The sequence below is a fragment of the Panthera onca genome, chromosome B1 (genome assembly GCF_046562875.1).
Source record: "Panthera onca isolate mPanOnc1 chromosome B1, mPanOnc1 haplotype 2, whole genome shotgun sequence".
Classification (NCBI taxonomy): Eukaryota; Metazoa; Chordata; class Mammalia; order Carnivora; family Felidae; genus Panthera; species Panthera onca.
This window is the reverse complement of record NC_138342.1, coordinates 82,047,458-82,065,920: the sequence shown is the minus strand read 5'-3', so window position 1 is coordinate 82,065,920 and position 18,463 is coordinate 82,047,458. Positions and strand designations below refer to the sequence as shown.

Sequence of the window (18,463 nt, the reverse complement as noted above, 5' to 3'; positions counted from 1 at the left end):
TTATCCTCAAAGAAAATCCCATTAGCTAGTATTTTCTCCAGTTAATAGACGAAGAAACTGAAGCTCAGATTAAGTTATGAAAATTGTCAGTGATTAAGAGGTAAAAAGCCATGATTCAAATCCAGGCAGTTAGACCGTTTGTGGTCTAACCAAAAGTAAGTGTACTGAATTCATCATAGTGCCATGCACAGGCAGTCACTTAATGTGTTCTAAAGAGGCTCTATGGATGTATTTTAAAGTTACATTTTTAAACTTCAAGATATTTAAAAAAAAAAAAAAAGGGATATCAGCACCATTCCACAGAGCAAAGAGGTTCGTCTGGAGAATTACAAATAATTTCAATATCCACATCTAAAAATAATTTTAACTTTTCTAAAATCATTTCACTTATAATAAGTAAACTGTAGAAATAGTAAGATATTTTTCTGGGTAATCCTTCTAAACCCTAGATGTATCTGCAAAATTTCCAAAAATTTTGGACATACTTTAATGCTTTACAACGTTTTAAATGATGTGTTATTTTGCAATCCTGTTTCTCAAGTTTTCTTATGGAAAGCTAAATTTTGGTACATACATAACCAAGGCAAATTATCTATGTAACAGTCTTGCATATTTAACTTTTACGGTCAATATGCCCTTAATAACTGAGATAAATTCCTGCTAAAAACTTTGTTGAAAACTGTATAGTAACACTGATTATTACAACGTAATGTTCTGAAATAGGCCTGAGTTCAAGGTAATTTATAAGATTGCAGATTGGTGTAGGCACTGAATCACCTAACAAAAAATTTTCTTTCTCAACTTTGTAGCATCAAAAACTACTTCTCAGTATAGGATTTAAATGTTTGTCAGATGAATGAGTGAATGACTAAAAACATTTGTTTAGACAAGTTTTTAGCTTGATAATTGATGAAGAATGTTTTACTCTTAAAGGAAAGAAAAAAGTGCCTTTGACAGGAGGTAATTTTTATGTTCCTAATGTAGAGGCAAAATATATTTTCTGTTTTTGATATCTAAATCAGAAGGTCCGGCTAGTTGCTCAAGAGTTCTAGTCCAGGGCACTCTTTTGAAGGAAGATGTGAATTTACCTATTGGCACAAGTGCAGAAATATACTGTATATGGCTGAGATGACTAAGCTAGTGTGAAACCCTGTGAGTCAGTGCAAACTTTCAGAGGGTTGGACTCTAAGACAGAATTCAGGGTGACTTTAAAAGGAGTAGGATCTTCAAAGTTTAAAAATAACACAAGGACAGAGCTATAATTCACAACAGTTGGTTAAGGATCTACAGGAATGTAAAAAACAAACAAACAAACAAACAAAAAAACAGAAAAAAAACCCTTGAACCTAGTGTTTAAAAGCTTATTCCAGAGCAGCATTTTCCAAAGTATGTTCAGTGGAATGTATTTAATAGATGCAACTTGCAAAAAAGACCCACTGTGCGATAGTAAAGGATGTGTTTTTTTTTGTTTTTTTTTTAGAGTAGTGCTAATGTGTGCTGTGAATTTCAAAGGCAGGGAAAAGAAATGAACTATTTCTCTAATCTGATCGTACAACCGTTTCTCTTTGTGGAATATTCTTTACGGTTATTATTCAATAGAACATGTTCTGAAACTGCTCAAAAGGAATCCCAGATTCCACTTCAATGCTTGTGAAATTTGAAAATAATTCTAATCTGGAGCTCCACAAGGAACACACCTGTGTTCTGATCATTAAAGTATGTCAATCAAGGTTCCTATTGCTGCTTAGCAGCAATATACACTCAACTGTAGGAAAGATATGCAAAAAAAAAACCCCCAAACAAAACCCAGTCTATTTGGTACTGAATTATAAACATAAAGTTATAATGTGCCCATAAAGTTATAATCTTGTATCATGGCTATTGTATGTAAGTGATGAATCACTAAATTCTACACCTAAAACCAATTTTACCATATAGGTTAACTAACTAGAATTTGAAAAAAAAAATTGAAAAGAAAAAAAAATAAGGGAATATTCATGGGGGGAACTGTTTTCTTTAAAAAAATTTTTTTTTACATTTATTTAATTTTGAGAGAAAGAGTGCACAAGTGAGGGAGAGGCAGAAAGAGGGAGAGAGAGAATCCCAAGCAAGCTGTGCACTGTCAGTGCAGAACCCGATGTGGGGCTTGAACCCACGAACCCTGAGATTATGACCTGAGCTGAAATCAACAGTCAGATGCTTAACCGACTGAGCCACCCAGGCGTCCCTTTTGTTACACTAACTAGAATTTAAATAAAAACTTGAAATAAAAAAAAAGATTCTATGGGGGAAATTGTTTTTGTTACACACACACACACACACACACACACACACACACACACACACCCTAGAAAGGTACAATGTAATGTTGCTCTTGTCTTTTTAAAGCACCTACATGTGATGGATGCTTAATGGGTACCGGAAAGCTTTTTTGCTGGGGGAGGGGAGAGTAGGGGTTTAGATGAGGGAAAGGGAACCCTGTGATAAATATTAGCAGAAAAGCCTCAAATCTCAATTTAGTCTAACAGTTTAATGAATTTAGTTCCAAGATTAGGTTAAGAAGTTGTGATGCATTTTCCCATGGAAATAAGTGAAATGGTCAAAAGGCTCACTCTGGATAACAGGCTTAAAAAAAATAAAAGGTATATAATACAGATACTAAATCAGCTGGCCTAGCTTCCCACCATCATGATCTTTAAAATAATTCATTTAGTCATTCACTGAACAAACACAGGTTATCAACCACATGTCAGACACATACTAGACTGGACACTGCTATAAGAATGGATTTCATCCAACTTTGTGAGTTCAGGGCACCATATACTATCTAGATATCATTTAATTTTTAATATCATTAGCTAGCTTGGTCAGTGCTTGGTACACAGAAGATATTTTACACTGAGGATAGTGGTAAAAATAATAACATCAACATTTATGGTGATTCCATTTACTGAGTGCTTACTTTGTCCTACATTCCAGTTGAGTACTTCATATAGGTGATCTCACTGAATCATTCTCACAACACTTTCGGGTGGGTATCACCCCAGGTTTAATACACTGAGATGTGAAAGACACTTGACCAAGTAAATAGTGGGGATACTACGTGAACTCCTCTGTCTGATTCCAAAGCCTTACTCTTAACTATCATGGACTAGAACTAATTAAAAGCCTCAATTTTCAGTTCTTTTTTCAGCATTCTGGATCACAGGCACCCCTCATTTCATTGCACTTCATTTTATTATTGTGTTTCACAGATACTGTGTTTTTTACAAAGTGAAGGTTTGTAGCAGCCCTGTGTTAAGCAAGTCTGTCAGCCATTTTTCCAACAGCATTTGCTCACTTTATGCCTGCATCACCTTTTGGTAATTCTCACAAAATTTCAAACTTTTTCATTATTATTATGTTTGTTATGGTGATGTACGATCAGTGATTGACAACTCACTGAAAGCTCAGATGACGGTTAGCATTTTTAGGCATGAAGAGTTTTTTTAATGAAGGCATAAAAATGATTTTTTAAAACATGTTATTGCACACTTAAGAGACTACAATATAGTGTAAACACAACTTTATATACATTGGGAAACCAAAATGTTCATTTGACTTGCTTTGCTGCATTTTCACTTTATTGCAGTGTTCTGGAACTGAACCTATATGATATTTCTGAGGTACACCTGTAATGTATTTATATATAAATAGTGAAATGCAAGCTTATTTATAGGATCTATGATATTGAGTTTCCAAAGGGGCCACTTGCAGGTTTTCCAGCAAATGGTTTCCTCTGGAACTTACTTTTGATTTACTGTGTCGTATGAGGGCAGACAGCAGTCTGTTTGACTCCCCCATCACACCAGCATGATCTTTGGCTTCACACCATTCCACCAAACGCTCCACTAATTTAACATTCTTTCCCAGTTGTTCAGCAGCTTCTGCTATAGGAAAGAAGGCAAACCACAAAAGAAACAATCACTGATAGGCAACCAACTGAAGTACCTGGCACAGACTGTAAGAGTGCAAAAGGAAACTATACATCTAAAACCACAGCACAATGATTTTATTAAGAACTGCGAATACTCCGTATCTGATGGACTGTTTAGCTTTTTCTATAAAGTTGTGGACTTTCATACAAAATACAAAAATACAATTTTATACTCTTGTGGTTCAGCCTGGTAGTCTGTTAGTACTCTGGCAAAATACAACAAAGAGTATCAGAAGGACTCTGAGGAGTCAATACAGACAAAGGTTTAGAATTTAGAAATAAGTAAATAAACGTAACTCATTCCAAGCAGTGGTTTTCATGGTTGTTTCTGTAAACAGAAAAATGATCTCCCTGTTTGCCAAACGAATTTAAAAAAATTTCGACTGTCAGTATATTGAGACATGATTCTTAAGACAAAGTAAAAATGGGTATGAAATACTAAAACATAAAAACCCTTCAGAACTGCTAATGAATCAGTGATAAACCAGGATTATATGTACAATAAAGAGATGCAATATAATTTCCATTTAAAGTCAATTATAACCAAGCATGGGGATTAATGAATGGAGCTCTAAAACCAATCTCTTTTTGCCTTTTATTTGCCATTTATCTTTATGATTACATAATTCTCAAAGCTAAAAACAAGTCCTTTTCAACTAAGGCACACTGACTGTCATACCAAAAATGTACCTTGGGAAAGCATTTCTTTTACCTTGTGCATCTATTAACATTCTCAACGTTCCCAGAAGTTTGAACTGAACTGGGGGCATTTCGGACTTAAGGAATTTCAAAACTGCCTCGGTGACTCCAGCTGATAACATCTTTGCTTTATTTACAACTAGAGAGAGAGAGAGAGAGAGAGAGGGAGAGGAAAAAGAATATAGTTAAAATGGTGCTAGCATTCTTGATGATAGTCATTCAGTTCAATATACATTTATTGTCTTACTATTTTTAAGGCCCCACATTACATTTTTCTACTTAAAGGTCATGTTGCTTTTCTGTGTATTTTAAGAATGGGACTGGGGGTGAGGGTAATTATCTTGTTTGTCTATAGGAGCATAACATACAAAATCATACATACTGGCTTTTTAAACCTAATCTCAAAACACTTAAACAATTTGAAAAGGAACTCTGACAATGTTGTCTTCTTATTTACAAAAAGCACAATTCCTCAGGTTTAATGTTTCTTTTTACCTGTGTTCTTGATCCAATTGTGTTACTATAGATGTTATAGACATTAATAAGCAATATTAATCTGTTATATGAAGCAAATTGATATCTTATAGATTGTATCATCATACAGTTATACTATTTTACCTAATCAGAAATTTATTTTTAGAAAGTAGAATAATAGCTTTATCTCCTGTACTATTTACCATGATAATGTGATTTCATGGCTCAAAGTGTCTTTAATCCAAAGACACATTAAGGCTATTTTTAAAAATTATGTCTGCTTATATAGAAGGGGAAAACCCCCCTAAAAGTCATTCTTATAGGGACTCTCTTAAATGATGCTATTATCCTACCTCAACTGAAGATGCTTAAAAAAGCTTAACCATACAATATGATGAAAATCTAGGAGTTTACAAAAGGTAACAGAATATTTGAATGATCTGAACAAATACAACAATTATACCTGTACAATCTTAGAAAACTTATTTGATATATCTCCATTTACTAGTGAGAAAAATATAAATAATTTGAAGATTTTTTTTCTTGGTCAGGGCAGGTCCACAAATCACATAAAATAAACACCTTCCCAAAACAATAGATCTTATTTCTTACATAGTTGTTCACCATTCTTACGTCTTACCTGGAATGGCCAGATTTCTGAGGGCACTTAATGCTGCATGCTGCACAGTTACATTTCCATCTTCTACATGTCTGTCCAGTAAATCCATAAGTTTTTCTACAATTCCATTGTCTACCATATGGATACAATTTCCATCTGAACAAAACAAAAGCATTTTTTCCTTTCCTCTTTACAAATACCTATAAATATTTTATAATAGTGATGCCTATCAATTGTCCATTATACATTAGGGAAAATGGAACTACATGAAAATAAGATGAATTCCAATACTTTCTCCCATCAGATTTATAGATTTTTTTCTTTATTGAGTGAGAAGTCATGACCAGAAAAATCTGTAGCATAGAGCCTGACAATATATTAGATGAGTAAATAGAAACCACATGCTTAAAATGTCTACCAATAATTTTCATTTATAGTCAAGTAGGCCTAAATCCTGCCAATGTTACAGTGACAGTACTCTATATTTTGTTATCATGGTTGATGTTTATTTTTCAATGATAAAACTTTTGAAATATGTATGTATCAAGCAGAGAGAATATTATAATGAACCACTCACTACTCCACATTTACCTTCAACAATTACCAATATTTTACTATTCCTAATTACATCACTAAGGAGTGAATGATCATCCTCAGAAGGAAGTAAAAATGAAATAAGCCATCCATTATGATATACAATTCACATTAGAATAAATTCAAGCTAAAAACAAGAAGAACTGATTTTCCTAGACACAGTATAAGTTTCTAGACTGAACAGAAGTTCCAGACTTCAGAAAGGAACATGAAGGTCTGGTGCCTTGGAAATGTTATTAAAGCAAATTAAATATTCTAGTCTAAATGAGAGGATTGATTACTCACACTTAAGTTCAGTAGGCATAAAAGGATAAATAAGGCACAATAACCCTACAAATAATACTCACATTATTAAATTAAAAAATCACCAGGCGGGGCGCCTAGGTGGTTCAGTTGGTTAAGCAACTGACTTCAGTCTGGGTCATGATCTCATGGTTCATGGGTTTGGGCCCCACATCAGGCACTCTGCTGTCAGCACAAAGCCCGCTTTGGATCCTCTGTTCCCCCCTCTCTTTTTGCCCCTCCCCTGTTCGTTCTCTATCTCTCAAAATAAATAAATAAAAACTTAAAAAAACAATCACCAGCCAAGAGAGCATATCCTCCCAGGTAAGAGGATATTAGAATGGGACTCAAATTTACTGATCTCTAAAGTACAGAGTACTCAAAGAAGGACTTTACAATCACTATCCATGATCTTTAAAATACCAGGACTTAGTTAAATTGCACAAAATATGTAATTTGCTAGAAACAGCACTAAGTAGGGGTGCCTGGCTGGCTCAGCTGGTATAACATGTGAATTTTGATCTTGGGGTAGTGAGCTCAAGCCCCATGTTGGTAAGCAGAGCTTACTTTAAAAAAACAAAAACAAAAACAAACACTAAGTATTTCGTATCTCTAAAAAATTAAGGTAGCAGTACACTTCATACTAACTTCTGAACTGTTCGTTTTAGTACATGTAACGGTGAACAAAAACAAAAACAAAATAGAACATCTGATTTAAAAAGGATAATATGAGATGCTTACCATTTCTGGCAAAATTTGCAATGGCCAGTGCTCCAGCAAGCTGTAGCTGGTGGTTATTTGATGGAATCCAGGACAGCACCCTTTGAAACACATTACCTTTTCCTCCTTCAAATAATTTCTGCATGGATTCATCTGGAAGTAAATGAAACAAATAGATAAAAGGAAAAGAATATAGAGCAACAAATCCATATTCCTAAATGAATATCCAACTGGATAACTATCTACTTCAGAAATGATATTTCATGAAAGGACAAGTAATGACTCTTTTTATAAAAGAGTTTAGGATTTTTCTAGTCTAAGTCCCAAGTAGCCCTCTAGCTTTTAGTGCCACAGTTGTCCTATGACAGCTCTTTGAATATTGTAAGATAGTGAAAACTCCTCTTTTCCAGGTTCACTATCTCTAGTTCTCTTCATGATGTGTTTAAGGTTTCAAATCATCACACCAGGATTAAATGAGGCAGGAAAATGAGAAAATGCCTAATATATATAGTGTTCACAAAAGAGACAATACATTAAAAAAAATCTAATAATCATGTTCTTAGGTTGACTTAAATTATAACTCACCTCCAAGAAGTAATAAAACCATTAGATCTGAAGCAGTTTTGAGCTCAGCAATATCATCCTCTTTTTCACTATCCACTTTCTCCTGAACAATCTCTAGTAGACATTCTACCAGCCCTGCTTCCACCAGCTGTAGTTTAATAGCATCTAAAAAATAATGTGAACAAAATAACCAAAACTTGAGATGAAACAGAAGTTCTGGTATAAGCAACCTATTATGAAGACTTATAAGAAATCAAGAAAATGCATGATTACATAATACATGTTTGAAGATTTGAGTTTCAAAAGGAACTATCTGACAGTGCAGGTTATATACACAAAAGTTTTATTTCACTTTTCTTTTTTACTTGACATTAGGGCACTTTTTGCAATGTCTGCAGCACCTAAACAAATTGATTCTCAGCTTTGAAGGAAAGTAATAGCACTCCACTGTTATTGTAGATATTATGCTCATGTTTTAAAAAGGTAATACTATTAAATACACTGTTTAAACTAAAACAGATATGCTGTTATATAAAGTAAAAATATACTCACTAATGGCATGTGAATAGAAAGTTATTGAAAAGTAAAGAGCTATTAGTAAATTTCAAACTATACCATACGTATATATTTGGATTCATACTTGTATAGATGTTATTTTTCTAATTTTTAACATGTTTATTTATTTATTTTTTTTGAGAGAGACAGAGTGTGAGTGGGGGAGGGGAAGAGAGAGAGGGAGACATAGAACCTGAAGCAGGCTCCAGGCTCTGAGCTGTCAGCACAGAGCCCTACATGGAGCTCAAACCCACGAACCATGAGATCATGACCTGAGCTGAAGTCGGATGCTCTACAGACTGAGACACCTAGGTGCCCCTAGATGTTACTTTTCTAAGGCAGTTAATAAATCTGTAACTTTCTGAACTTTAAAAGCCATGTTTTGAAAAAGGACTTCAGGTTTTCATTAATTTCAAGTTTGCTTGGGTGATGGATCTTTGGTGGTTCATTAGACTATATTCTCACTACATCTGAATAGGTTTTAAAATTTCCATAATAAAAGTTGAAAGAAAAAAATAACTTTTGAGCTTTCTGATAACCAACAGTGTGAAGGTATTTTAACAGAAAAGTTTACATCCCAATTATATTGTTAACAATTCTCTTCATAGTAAGTTCTACTCTTATCAAATTGTTTGCACCCCTAATAACTTTTTTTTATTATAGAACTTACTTAATTGCAGGTTTTATATTCATATCCATATCTGTCTCCCTCATTAGAGTAGACATACCTCTTTCATCTTTGTATTTTGACCTAAACTGGTCTACCTACATGCTCTGGGTATATTTATACAGCTTACAATAAATGTAGATGAACTGACCTTAGAAACTTGCTACATAGAAATTTTTAAACTTAAATTTTATTTTTTAGTTGGATTTTATTTTAGCCATTGGTTTCCCTAAGCTGTATATGTGCACATATACAGCAATGGCAGCTTCAGGTTATTATTATTTGGGAGAAACAAAGACCTTTTTTATACTTGACATTTTCTTTTGGGCAATTTTAAGATATAAAATTTAGGTTTCATTTCCCCCTAACACCAGGATCACTGATAATCTTTAGAATATTATCTCCAGAATACACAGAATATTCAAACTGGAATATTTTTCTAAAAGGTACACTTGTACTGTGCTATGCTGAAAGTAGGGCGTTTCCTTGGTTACAGAATGCTAGGGCTAGAAATGTGTGGTGACTAGAATCAAAGCCATGTTAAAAAAAAAAAAAACCTTAAAATTCCTAAAAACCTTGAATTATACAAATCCCAATTTAAATGTCTCCTTTGCACATAAGGAAAACCAAGGGTGATATACTAACGATAGTCCAGAAACAAGTTTTCAAAGGTATCATTCAATTTGCTGCACGATTATAAGATAGAAGTGAAGATAGTAAAGGAGAAAACATATAAGAAAAACTGTTATTTTGACATATTACAAGAAAGGTTATAGGTAATTCTATGGCATAAAATTGACTGAAGGTCACCATAAAAATTTCATTTGGCCAAACCACCAAATGAGATGAAAAACAACTTTCTGCCTAAAGAATAAGATCTAAGGCATTTAGAAAATTTTAAATCTGTCAAGATTAAAATTTATAGATCTCTCCTCTCACAGTTTGACTTTAATCATATACATATATATGTGGGAGGCTTCAATAGCCTTATTAAGGAAGATCAGCAAGGCAGTCTGCCAAAGCAGACAGCCCAGCACCATTTATTAACACCATTCTGCCTAAGGACCATCTATCTTTATAACTACTATTTGCATATGTATGTATGTATATAATATGTATCTATGTGTGTGTGTGTGTATATATATATATATATATCTTTTCTAAATGGTGAAAAAAGCCACAAATGCAGAAAAGTGCATAATATACATATTAGCTTAATTATTATTAAGCAAATTACCATGCAGCTACTACCTAGATCAAGAAATTCATTGCCAACATCCCAGGAAGCCCCTCTGTGCATTCCCTTTTCCTATCACATATTCTTCCCTCCAGCCCTCTAAATACTTGATTTTTATGGTAATCATAGTCATACTTTTCCTTATTTTTTATCAAATGGGCATTCCTAAAAACCAGTTTAATTTTACATTTTTTTGAACTTTATATAAGTGGAATCTTACAATACATATTTTTCAGTGTTGGCTTTTCCCTTTCAATGTTTATAAGATTCATCTATACTACTGGTTATAGTTGTCTTCATTCCTTTTTGTAAGTATATATTTTTCCATTATATGAATATACCATTATTTATTCTACTGTTAATGGATAGGAGTTGTTTCTAATTTTTCATTATTATAAATAGTGCTAAGAACATTCCTGTAATGGCTTCTGGTGCACATGTGCATGTTTCTGGGTACACTTTAAGAGCAAAATTGTTGGATCACACAGAATACAATCTCCATCTCAACAGATATGGTTTTCCAAATTGTACCAATGTACACACTCACCAGCATGTAACGAGTTTCCACTACTCCACAACCGCATCAACATTTGATATTATTATACTTTCCAGTAGATACATGGTAGTATTTTATTGTGATTTTATTTTGTATCTCAGTTATTAATGAGTTAAGCATATTTTCATGTTTATTAGCCATTTGGATTGTATCTTTTGTCTAGTGCCTATTTAAATTTTTTATGCATTTTCCCACTGGAATTTCTACATTTTTCTTAATGATTTGTGGGAGTTTTTATATATTTACACACTCTTTTGATTATGTGTGTTATAAATATCTTCTCTCACACACTGTCTTGCTTTTTACTCTTAATGGTGTTTTTTTGGTGTCTTTCATTTTCATTATTAGAAAGTTTTAGCCAAATTTATCAATCTTTTCCTTTATGCTTGAGATTGTTGTGACCTAATAAAACTATACTCCAAGGCCATGATGATATTCTTCTATCTTCTATTTTTTAAGGTATGCTTTCTGGTTTTAACTTTTCCATTTCGCTTAATAATCTATCTGAATACCTTTTTTTAGTACAGTATGAAATGGGAGTTTATATACGTGTCTTCAATTGATTTTTCCCCCCATATTCCCAGCATTGTTTATTGAAAAGACTTCTTTCCACACTGTTTTGCAGTGACAACTTTTCTTCCTCCTAATAAAATAAGCACCTATTAATGCATCCATTTGTTTCTGGGGTATCCTGTTCTACTGGTCTTCTCATTCAGCCGAGCACCAATACCACACTGCCTTTTAATTATTATAGTTTTATCAGAATAAAGTTTTATTATTGTTATGCAGTAAAACCAGTTTTGCTACTTTGTTCTCTTTCAGTGTCTTGGCTATACCTGGTCTTCTGAGATTTGGTTAGAATTCCACTGAGTCTACAGATCAATATGGGGAGATATAATACTTTTACAACATATCATCTCTTGATGTTTTTCTACAGTTTTCTACAAGAGACCCTGCACATCTTTTATTAGTCCATTCTTAAAGTATTTTGTTTTTTATGCTTTATAAATAATATATTTCTTAAAAATGCATTTTGTAACTATTTTTTGGCTGATTTATAGGAATAAAATGTTTTTGAGTTTTTGTTTGCTTATGTTTTGCTTTGGCTAGCAACATAACTCATTCTAAATTTTTTTTTTAATGTTTGTTTATTTTTGACAGAGAGAGCATGAGTTGGGGAGGGGCAGAGGGAGAGGGAGACACAGAATCTGAAGCAGGCTCCAGGCTCTGAACTGTCAGCACAGAGCCCCATCCAGGGCTCGAACTCATGGACCACGAGATCATGACCTGAGCCGAAGTTGGCCGCTCAACCAACTTAGCCACCCAGGCACCCCAACATAACTCATTCTAAATAAAAAACTCTTCTTTTAATTCAAAATATTCTTTTGAATTTTTGACATATATAACCATATCATCTATGAATAAGGAGGTATATGTTATTTATTTGTTTGATGTCTTTCCTGTATCTTTTCTCTACTGCACTGGTTAGTTCCCATAAGACAATAATAAACAGAAGCAGGAATGATTTTTCTTATTCATGAACTCAAGGGAAATACTTTTTGTTTCACCATTGAGTATGATACTTTCTGTAGGCTTCTGATATATATCCTTCTCACTCTCTTTTAGTGCTGGCTTGCAAAGAGTTTTTTAAAATCATGAATGGATAGTTAATCTTACCAGATGCTTTCTTTTCTGAAGATCATTTGATTTCTCTTTTAACAAGTTTTAATACAAATTATATTCATTGCATTTTGAATATTAAACTGCTTTGTATTTTCAGAATAAATCCATTTTGCTATAATGATTAATTTTGAATATATTATTAGATTTGGCTTGCTAAAATTTGAAGGGGAATTTTAGATCTATGTTCTTGGTGAGACTGGCCTTTATTCTTATAAATGGTGTCTGTTGGTATTTGATATAAGATCTGTATAGTGAGATCTCCTTTTTCATTCTTGATTTTGGTTATCTATGCCTTTTCTTGCTCTCTCTCCTTTTTCTTTTTTTTTTCCTTGATTAATCCTAGCAGGGATTTACCAGTTTTATTTAGTCTTTCAGACTGAATTTTAGTGATTATACACCGATATTGCATTATGAATTTTCTATTTTATTAATTTCAGCTCTTCAGATTTCTTTCCAAGTATGACTTTACCTACATAAGATTTAAAATATAGCATTGCTTTCATTATTAGAAAATTTTCTAATTTCCAACATGATTCTTCTTTGACCTCTGAGGTATTCGAAGTAAATTGTTAAATATGTAAGTATAAATGGATTTCCTAGTTATCTTTTTATTATTAGACAATTCACTTAAGTCAGAGAATATACTCCATAAGGTTGCAATCCTTTGAAATTTGTTAAAACTTTTTCATAACTATGCATGTTTTATATATCTCATGTGTATTTGAAAAGAAAGGGCCCTGCAGCTGGGTGCAGTACTCTAAAATACATCCATTAAATCAATTTTCTTAATCATGTTGTTCACATTTTCTATATCCTTGTTGTTTTTCTTAATCTGCTTGTAGTATAAATTACTCAGAGGCATTAAAAGCTCCCATGATATTTATGAATTTTTCTATTTCTCTTCATAGTTCTGAGTATTTTGCCTTCATATGTTTTGGGGTAATGTATATTTATTATAGCTCACAGTTGAATTAAACTTTCATCACCATAAGTCACCTTATTTCTATTGAGTCTTTTAATCTTAAATTCTATTTAATATTAAATATTACTATCTCAGCCTTCTTTAAGTTTGAATGATTTTTTAAATCCTTTTATTCTAAATCTTTTAAATCTCCTTATATTTAACAAATGGGTTGTTTGTTTTAAAAAGTATAGTTAATTTTTAAAAAAAAAATTTTTAATTAAAAAAAAGTTTTATTTATTTATTTGAGAGAGAGAAAGAGCAAGTAGGGGAGAGGCAGAGAGAGAAGGAAATAAAGAGAATCCCAAACAGGCTCCGTGCTGCCAGCGCAGAACCCGACACAAGCTCGAACCCGCAAACCGTTAGATCATAACTTGAGCTGAAATCAAGAGTTGGATGCTCCACCGACTGAACCACCAAGGCATCCCAAAAGTATAGTTGATTGTTAAAATTCAGCTGACAACTGGTCTTTTAATTAAAGCATTTAGGTCAAGTACATTTAATGTAATTACTGTAATACTGTGTCTTAAATCTAATATATTTTTTATGCTGTATTTGTAACCCCTGTTCTATGTTCCTTTTTCTCTCCTCTTTTCTGTTATTGAAGGTGTATTGATTGAAGGTGTATTTAAAGAAACAATCTTTCCAGGGCGCCTGGGTGATTCAGTCAATTACACATCTGGCTTTGGCTCAGGTCATGATCTCACAGCTCCTGAGTTCAAGCCCCCAGTCAGGCTCTGTGCTGACAGCTCAGAGCATTGAGCCTGCTTCAGGTACTGTGTCTCCCTCTTTCTCTGTCCTTCCCCCACTCGTGCTCTGTCTCTCTCTCAAAAATAAATAAACATAGGGGCGCCTGGGTGGCTTAGTGGTTAGGCGTCTGACTTTGGCTCAGGTCATGATCTCACGGTTCGGGAGTTCAAGCCCCGCGTAGGGCTCTGTGCTGACAGCTCAGAGCCTGGAGCCTGCTTCAGATTCTGTGTCTCCCTCCCCTCAGCTCCTCCCCTGCTCACACTGTCTCTCTCTCAAAAAATAAATAAAGATTAAAAAAAAAAATTTTTTAATAAAGATAAAAAAAATCTTCCCATAAATCCTTCCATTAGTTTGGCAGTTACATGTTGTTTTTAAAAATTATTTTAGTAATCACCTTAAAAGTCAGTGGTGAACTTTCTCAGTTTTTACTCTGAAAATATCTTTATTTTGTCTTTAGTTTTGAAGGATGCTTTCATTGGGTTTAGAATTCTAGGTTAGCATTTATTTATTTATTTTTTCATCACATAGAAGATGTTTCATTGTCATCTGACTTTCATTGTTGTGCTGGAAGATTAACAATCAGTCAAACTATCACCTCTTTTAGGATAATCTATTATTTTCCTGGCTACTTTTAAGATTTTTGTCATTAGTTTCCTGTAGTTTCAGTATAAAAAAAAAATGTAGATTTCTTTTTATCAGGTTTTAGATTCATTTGAGTTTTTGAATCTTTGTTATCTTTCACAATTTCTGGTAAATTCTATGCCAAAATTAAAAAAAAAAAAAAATATTGCCTCTGCTTCCCCCCCTGCACTTTCTGGAACTCCAAACAATGTATATGAGACCTTCTCACTGTATCCTCTGTACTTCTTATTCTCTTTTTTATGTATGCTGATTATTTTCTCTTTATACTTCATTGTGGATTTCCTTCCAGTCTATCTTCCAGTTCACTGGTTCTCTAAAACAACTATATTTAATCTGCTGTTAAATGCATCCATTAGGTTCTTATTTGGGGCTGTATTGTTCCAATTCAGGAATTTCTAATTGTTTCTTTTTCAAGTCTGCTATGTTACCTTTTATAGTTTTTAGTTTCCTTCTAAATGTTTCAAGCTTGCCTTTAACTCTCTGAACATAATAAGCATACCTGTGAATCACTGTCTAATAATTTCAATATCTGGAGATTTGCTGTGGTTGCCTGTTCTTTGTGCTGGTTCTTGCTTACAATATCTTGTCTCCTCATGTATCTGGTCTTCTCTGATTATGCTAGACACTGTATCTGAAAAATTATATGGGATGTTTTGTTTACTCTGGTTCACTCTTATTCCAATGGTGTATCCCTTAAGATTTTTTAATGCAAAGATGAGAATAGTTTACCAGTGTCTACACTGTCCCTTTGCCCTGCAAGGTTACATAAGTGGAGTTCAGCCTCTCTGGTGCCTTTTCCAGATGGGCACAAAAATGTGTAAGCTACAGAACGATGTTTGGCAAGACTCTAAAATCAAAGAAACTTGGTAAGTAGCTTTGGCCAATGTAGATATAGTAATCGAGTAGATAATGTAGCTAAAGTTATGGACACCCAAAATAAAACTTAACACATCATTAATAAAGCAAAGAAGGGCTTTGAGTTAAATATCTGGCAATTCAATAATATCAGGAAGAATGGAAAGCATACATGATAAATAATCAAGAGGTGCATTTAATTTCTCACCATTTTCTGCCAATGGAGCAAGGACTTCAAAAATCATTTCCCTTTTATCATGTTCTATTTGTTTCTTGAAGAGTTTTACCAGTTCTTCAGCAATGTTTGTACTGGCAAACTGTTCTTTACTTGACTCTGCAAAAAAGGAGAGGGACATATAGAGTAAGCAAATAAAATTTAAACACAGTAACTGTATTCCATTACTTTCAATACATGCTCATTTTGTACCATTACTGATAAATGCAAATACTTTTCAAATACAGGAACTATCAGATACAGTTTAAATGCTCTTGAAAAGGAAAAATGGCATTAAAGAAAACGTTCTAACCCAGTTTTATTCAAGGCTGTAAAAAAATGTTCACCAGCATAACATATAGGTGTAACCATAGCAACAATTAAATTACTAAGTTATAAATTCATAGTTTCAAGGCTTTTAGCCAAAGAAGAAAAATTACTCTTATTAGGCTGCATTTTTACATGGCTGAAGTAAAGGTGACTTATTATTACCCTCAGATCATTAAAGTGGTATGCTCTTGCACTGGCATGATATGCCTACTATTAAAGGTCAATGCTTCACATGTGCTTGGGGTCTCAGTCCCGCTTGCCTCTTTAGCATCTTCAATCTCTCTTCGCTCTATAGCCTCATCATCTGCAATTAAATATGCTCTAATATTTCTTATACAAAAAAAGCAGTATTAAAAACAACTTTCTTCTACTTCACTGTTCTTCAACTACCATCCAATCTCTGTTCACTTTCACAAACAAGTTCCTTGATAGCACTGTCTACATACACTGTCTCTACTTTCTCAACTCACATGCATTCTTAAACCCACTTCAAACTAGCTTTGGCCTACATCCACCCTCTGTAGTTTCAAACTTGCTCCTCCTTTTCCACCAGACTCTATAAATTCCATTTCCTTGGGACTTGATCCTTTTCTTTCTTACCTTATTTTGGTTGTTACTCTCATCTCAGAAAATCTAATTCCCTTTCATAGCATCAAAACTGCTCCTCTATGTTGATAGTTATACAGTCACATCTCTAGCCCTCTTCTGTGCCTCAAGCTATTTATTTAACTGGTCACTTGACATCTCCATTTGAATACTCCCCCCTGTAGCATCCAAACTCCATGTCTAAAAAGGACTTCTGGTATTACCTGAAATCTGTCTTCTTCTAGACTTCCTTTACTTGGTAAATGAACAGTTTATCTATCCATCTATGCAGGCAGAAATCTAGGAGTCATTGCTCACTTGTTCTCATTTAATTCTACATCCAATGAATTACCAAAGTCTACCAATCTACCCCCAAAATACAACAGTAATCCATTCCATTTCTTTCCAATTATCTTCTTAATTTGCTTTGCTGCTTCAGAGTTCCCAATAATTTATCCAGAATTTTCAGAGAATTCTGACCAAATCCAATATAGATTTGCTTCTGTTTTGGGGGCACAGCTGATATCCTAGAATTTATTTTTTATCATTATCTTGATACTTTCTTCTCCTCTGTTACCTACATCCTTTTGCTTTCACTTGTTTTGATTTGATAGAAGCATCCTCTAGCAGCTTCCTAAGAGAACTGTAATATATATAGGAGGTAAATATTTTGAAATCTTGACTGTCTGAAAATGCTTTATCCCACCCAGAGTTTATGCCTCTAATTTAAATTAGTCCCTCACCTTATTCCATTACTTTCTGATACAAGAAATTATGACAATTTATAATTATATGCTTGTTTGTAAATTTGTTTAAAAAACAAATTTCCATGGCTCCTGGGTGACTCAGTTGGTTAAACTTCCGCCTTGATTTTGGCTGTCATGATCTCATGGTTCATGACATGCTAATAGCATGGAGTCTGCTTGGAATTTTCTCTCTCCCCCTCTCTCTTTGCCACCCCCCGCCAAATAAATAGACTTTAAAAAATAAAAATAAATAAAAAATAAATTTCCATCTCACCCTTGAGTATAAGCTAAAGTATAATAATAAGCTCCTTGAGGGCAGGGACAGTGCAGATTAACAACCACAAACACCGTATACAGTATAATGCCCAGTACCTAAGAACACTTGATTGAATGAATGTGTGACTGAATGAACAGTTAAATAAATACAGGAGTGAGGTTCTACTCTCTAGTTTCAGGTAAATATCCATTGATACCAAATAAAAAAGTTTGCAAATTCAAACTTTAAAAGAAAGGAGAAAAACAAATCTTAATATGGCTTAACAGTTTTGATTTGTTCTCTTGTTACACTGCTTTTGACACCAGATCGATGCCAAAATGATGAAAATCCACTCCAAAACTTGAAAGATTCCTTAATGCCATAAAAAAGAAGTAGGAGTGGAGTATGGATTGTCTTTTCCAATAAGCTACCTAAGCCCTCAGAGATCATATTCTATAAATGTGAGCAGCCTTAGTCTAAAAAGTTACTTTGATATAA

General features: G+C 33.6%; 1 protein-coding gene across 5 annotated transcripts in view; it reads right to left on the bottom strand.

Annotated features, from left to right (window-relative positions):
• RAP1GDS1 (Rap1 GTPase-GDP dissociation stimulator 1) overlaps positions 1–18,463 on the bottom strand; it is a 167,587-nt gene that overhangs the window by 18,439 nt on the left and 130,685 nt on the right. For 4 of the 5 annotated variants that reach the window (XM_060654591.3, XM_060654593.3, XM_060654595.3 and 1 more), the window contains 6 exons: positions 16,043–16,168; positions 7,950–8,093; positions 7,386–7,517; positions 5,790–5,924; positions 4,689–4,814; positions 3,790–3,929 (listed from right to left, as the gene is read on the bottom strand). In XM_060654591.3, coding sequence (XP_060510574.1) covers positions 3,790–3,929; positions 4,689–4,814; positions 5,790–5,924; positions 7,386–7,517; positions 7,950–8,093; positions 16,043–16,168 — 803 coding nt within the window. The remainder of the gene's footprint in view (positions 1–3,789; positions 3,930–4,688; positions 4,815–5,789; positions 5,925–7,385; positions 7,518–7,949; positions 8,094–16,042; positions 16,169–18,463) is intronic. The other variant, XM_060654592.3, reaches the window with a different exon arrangement.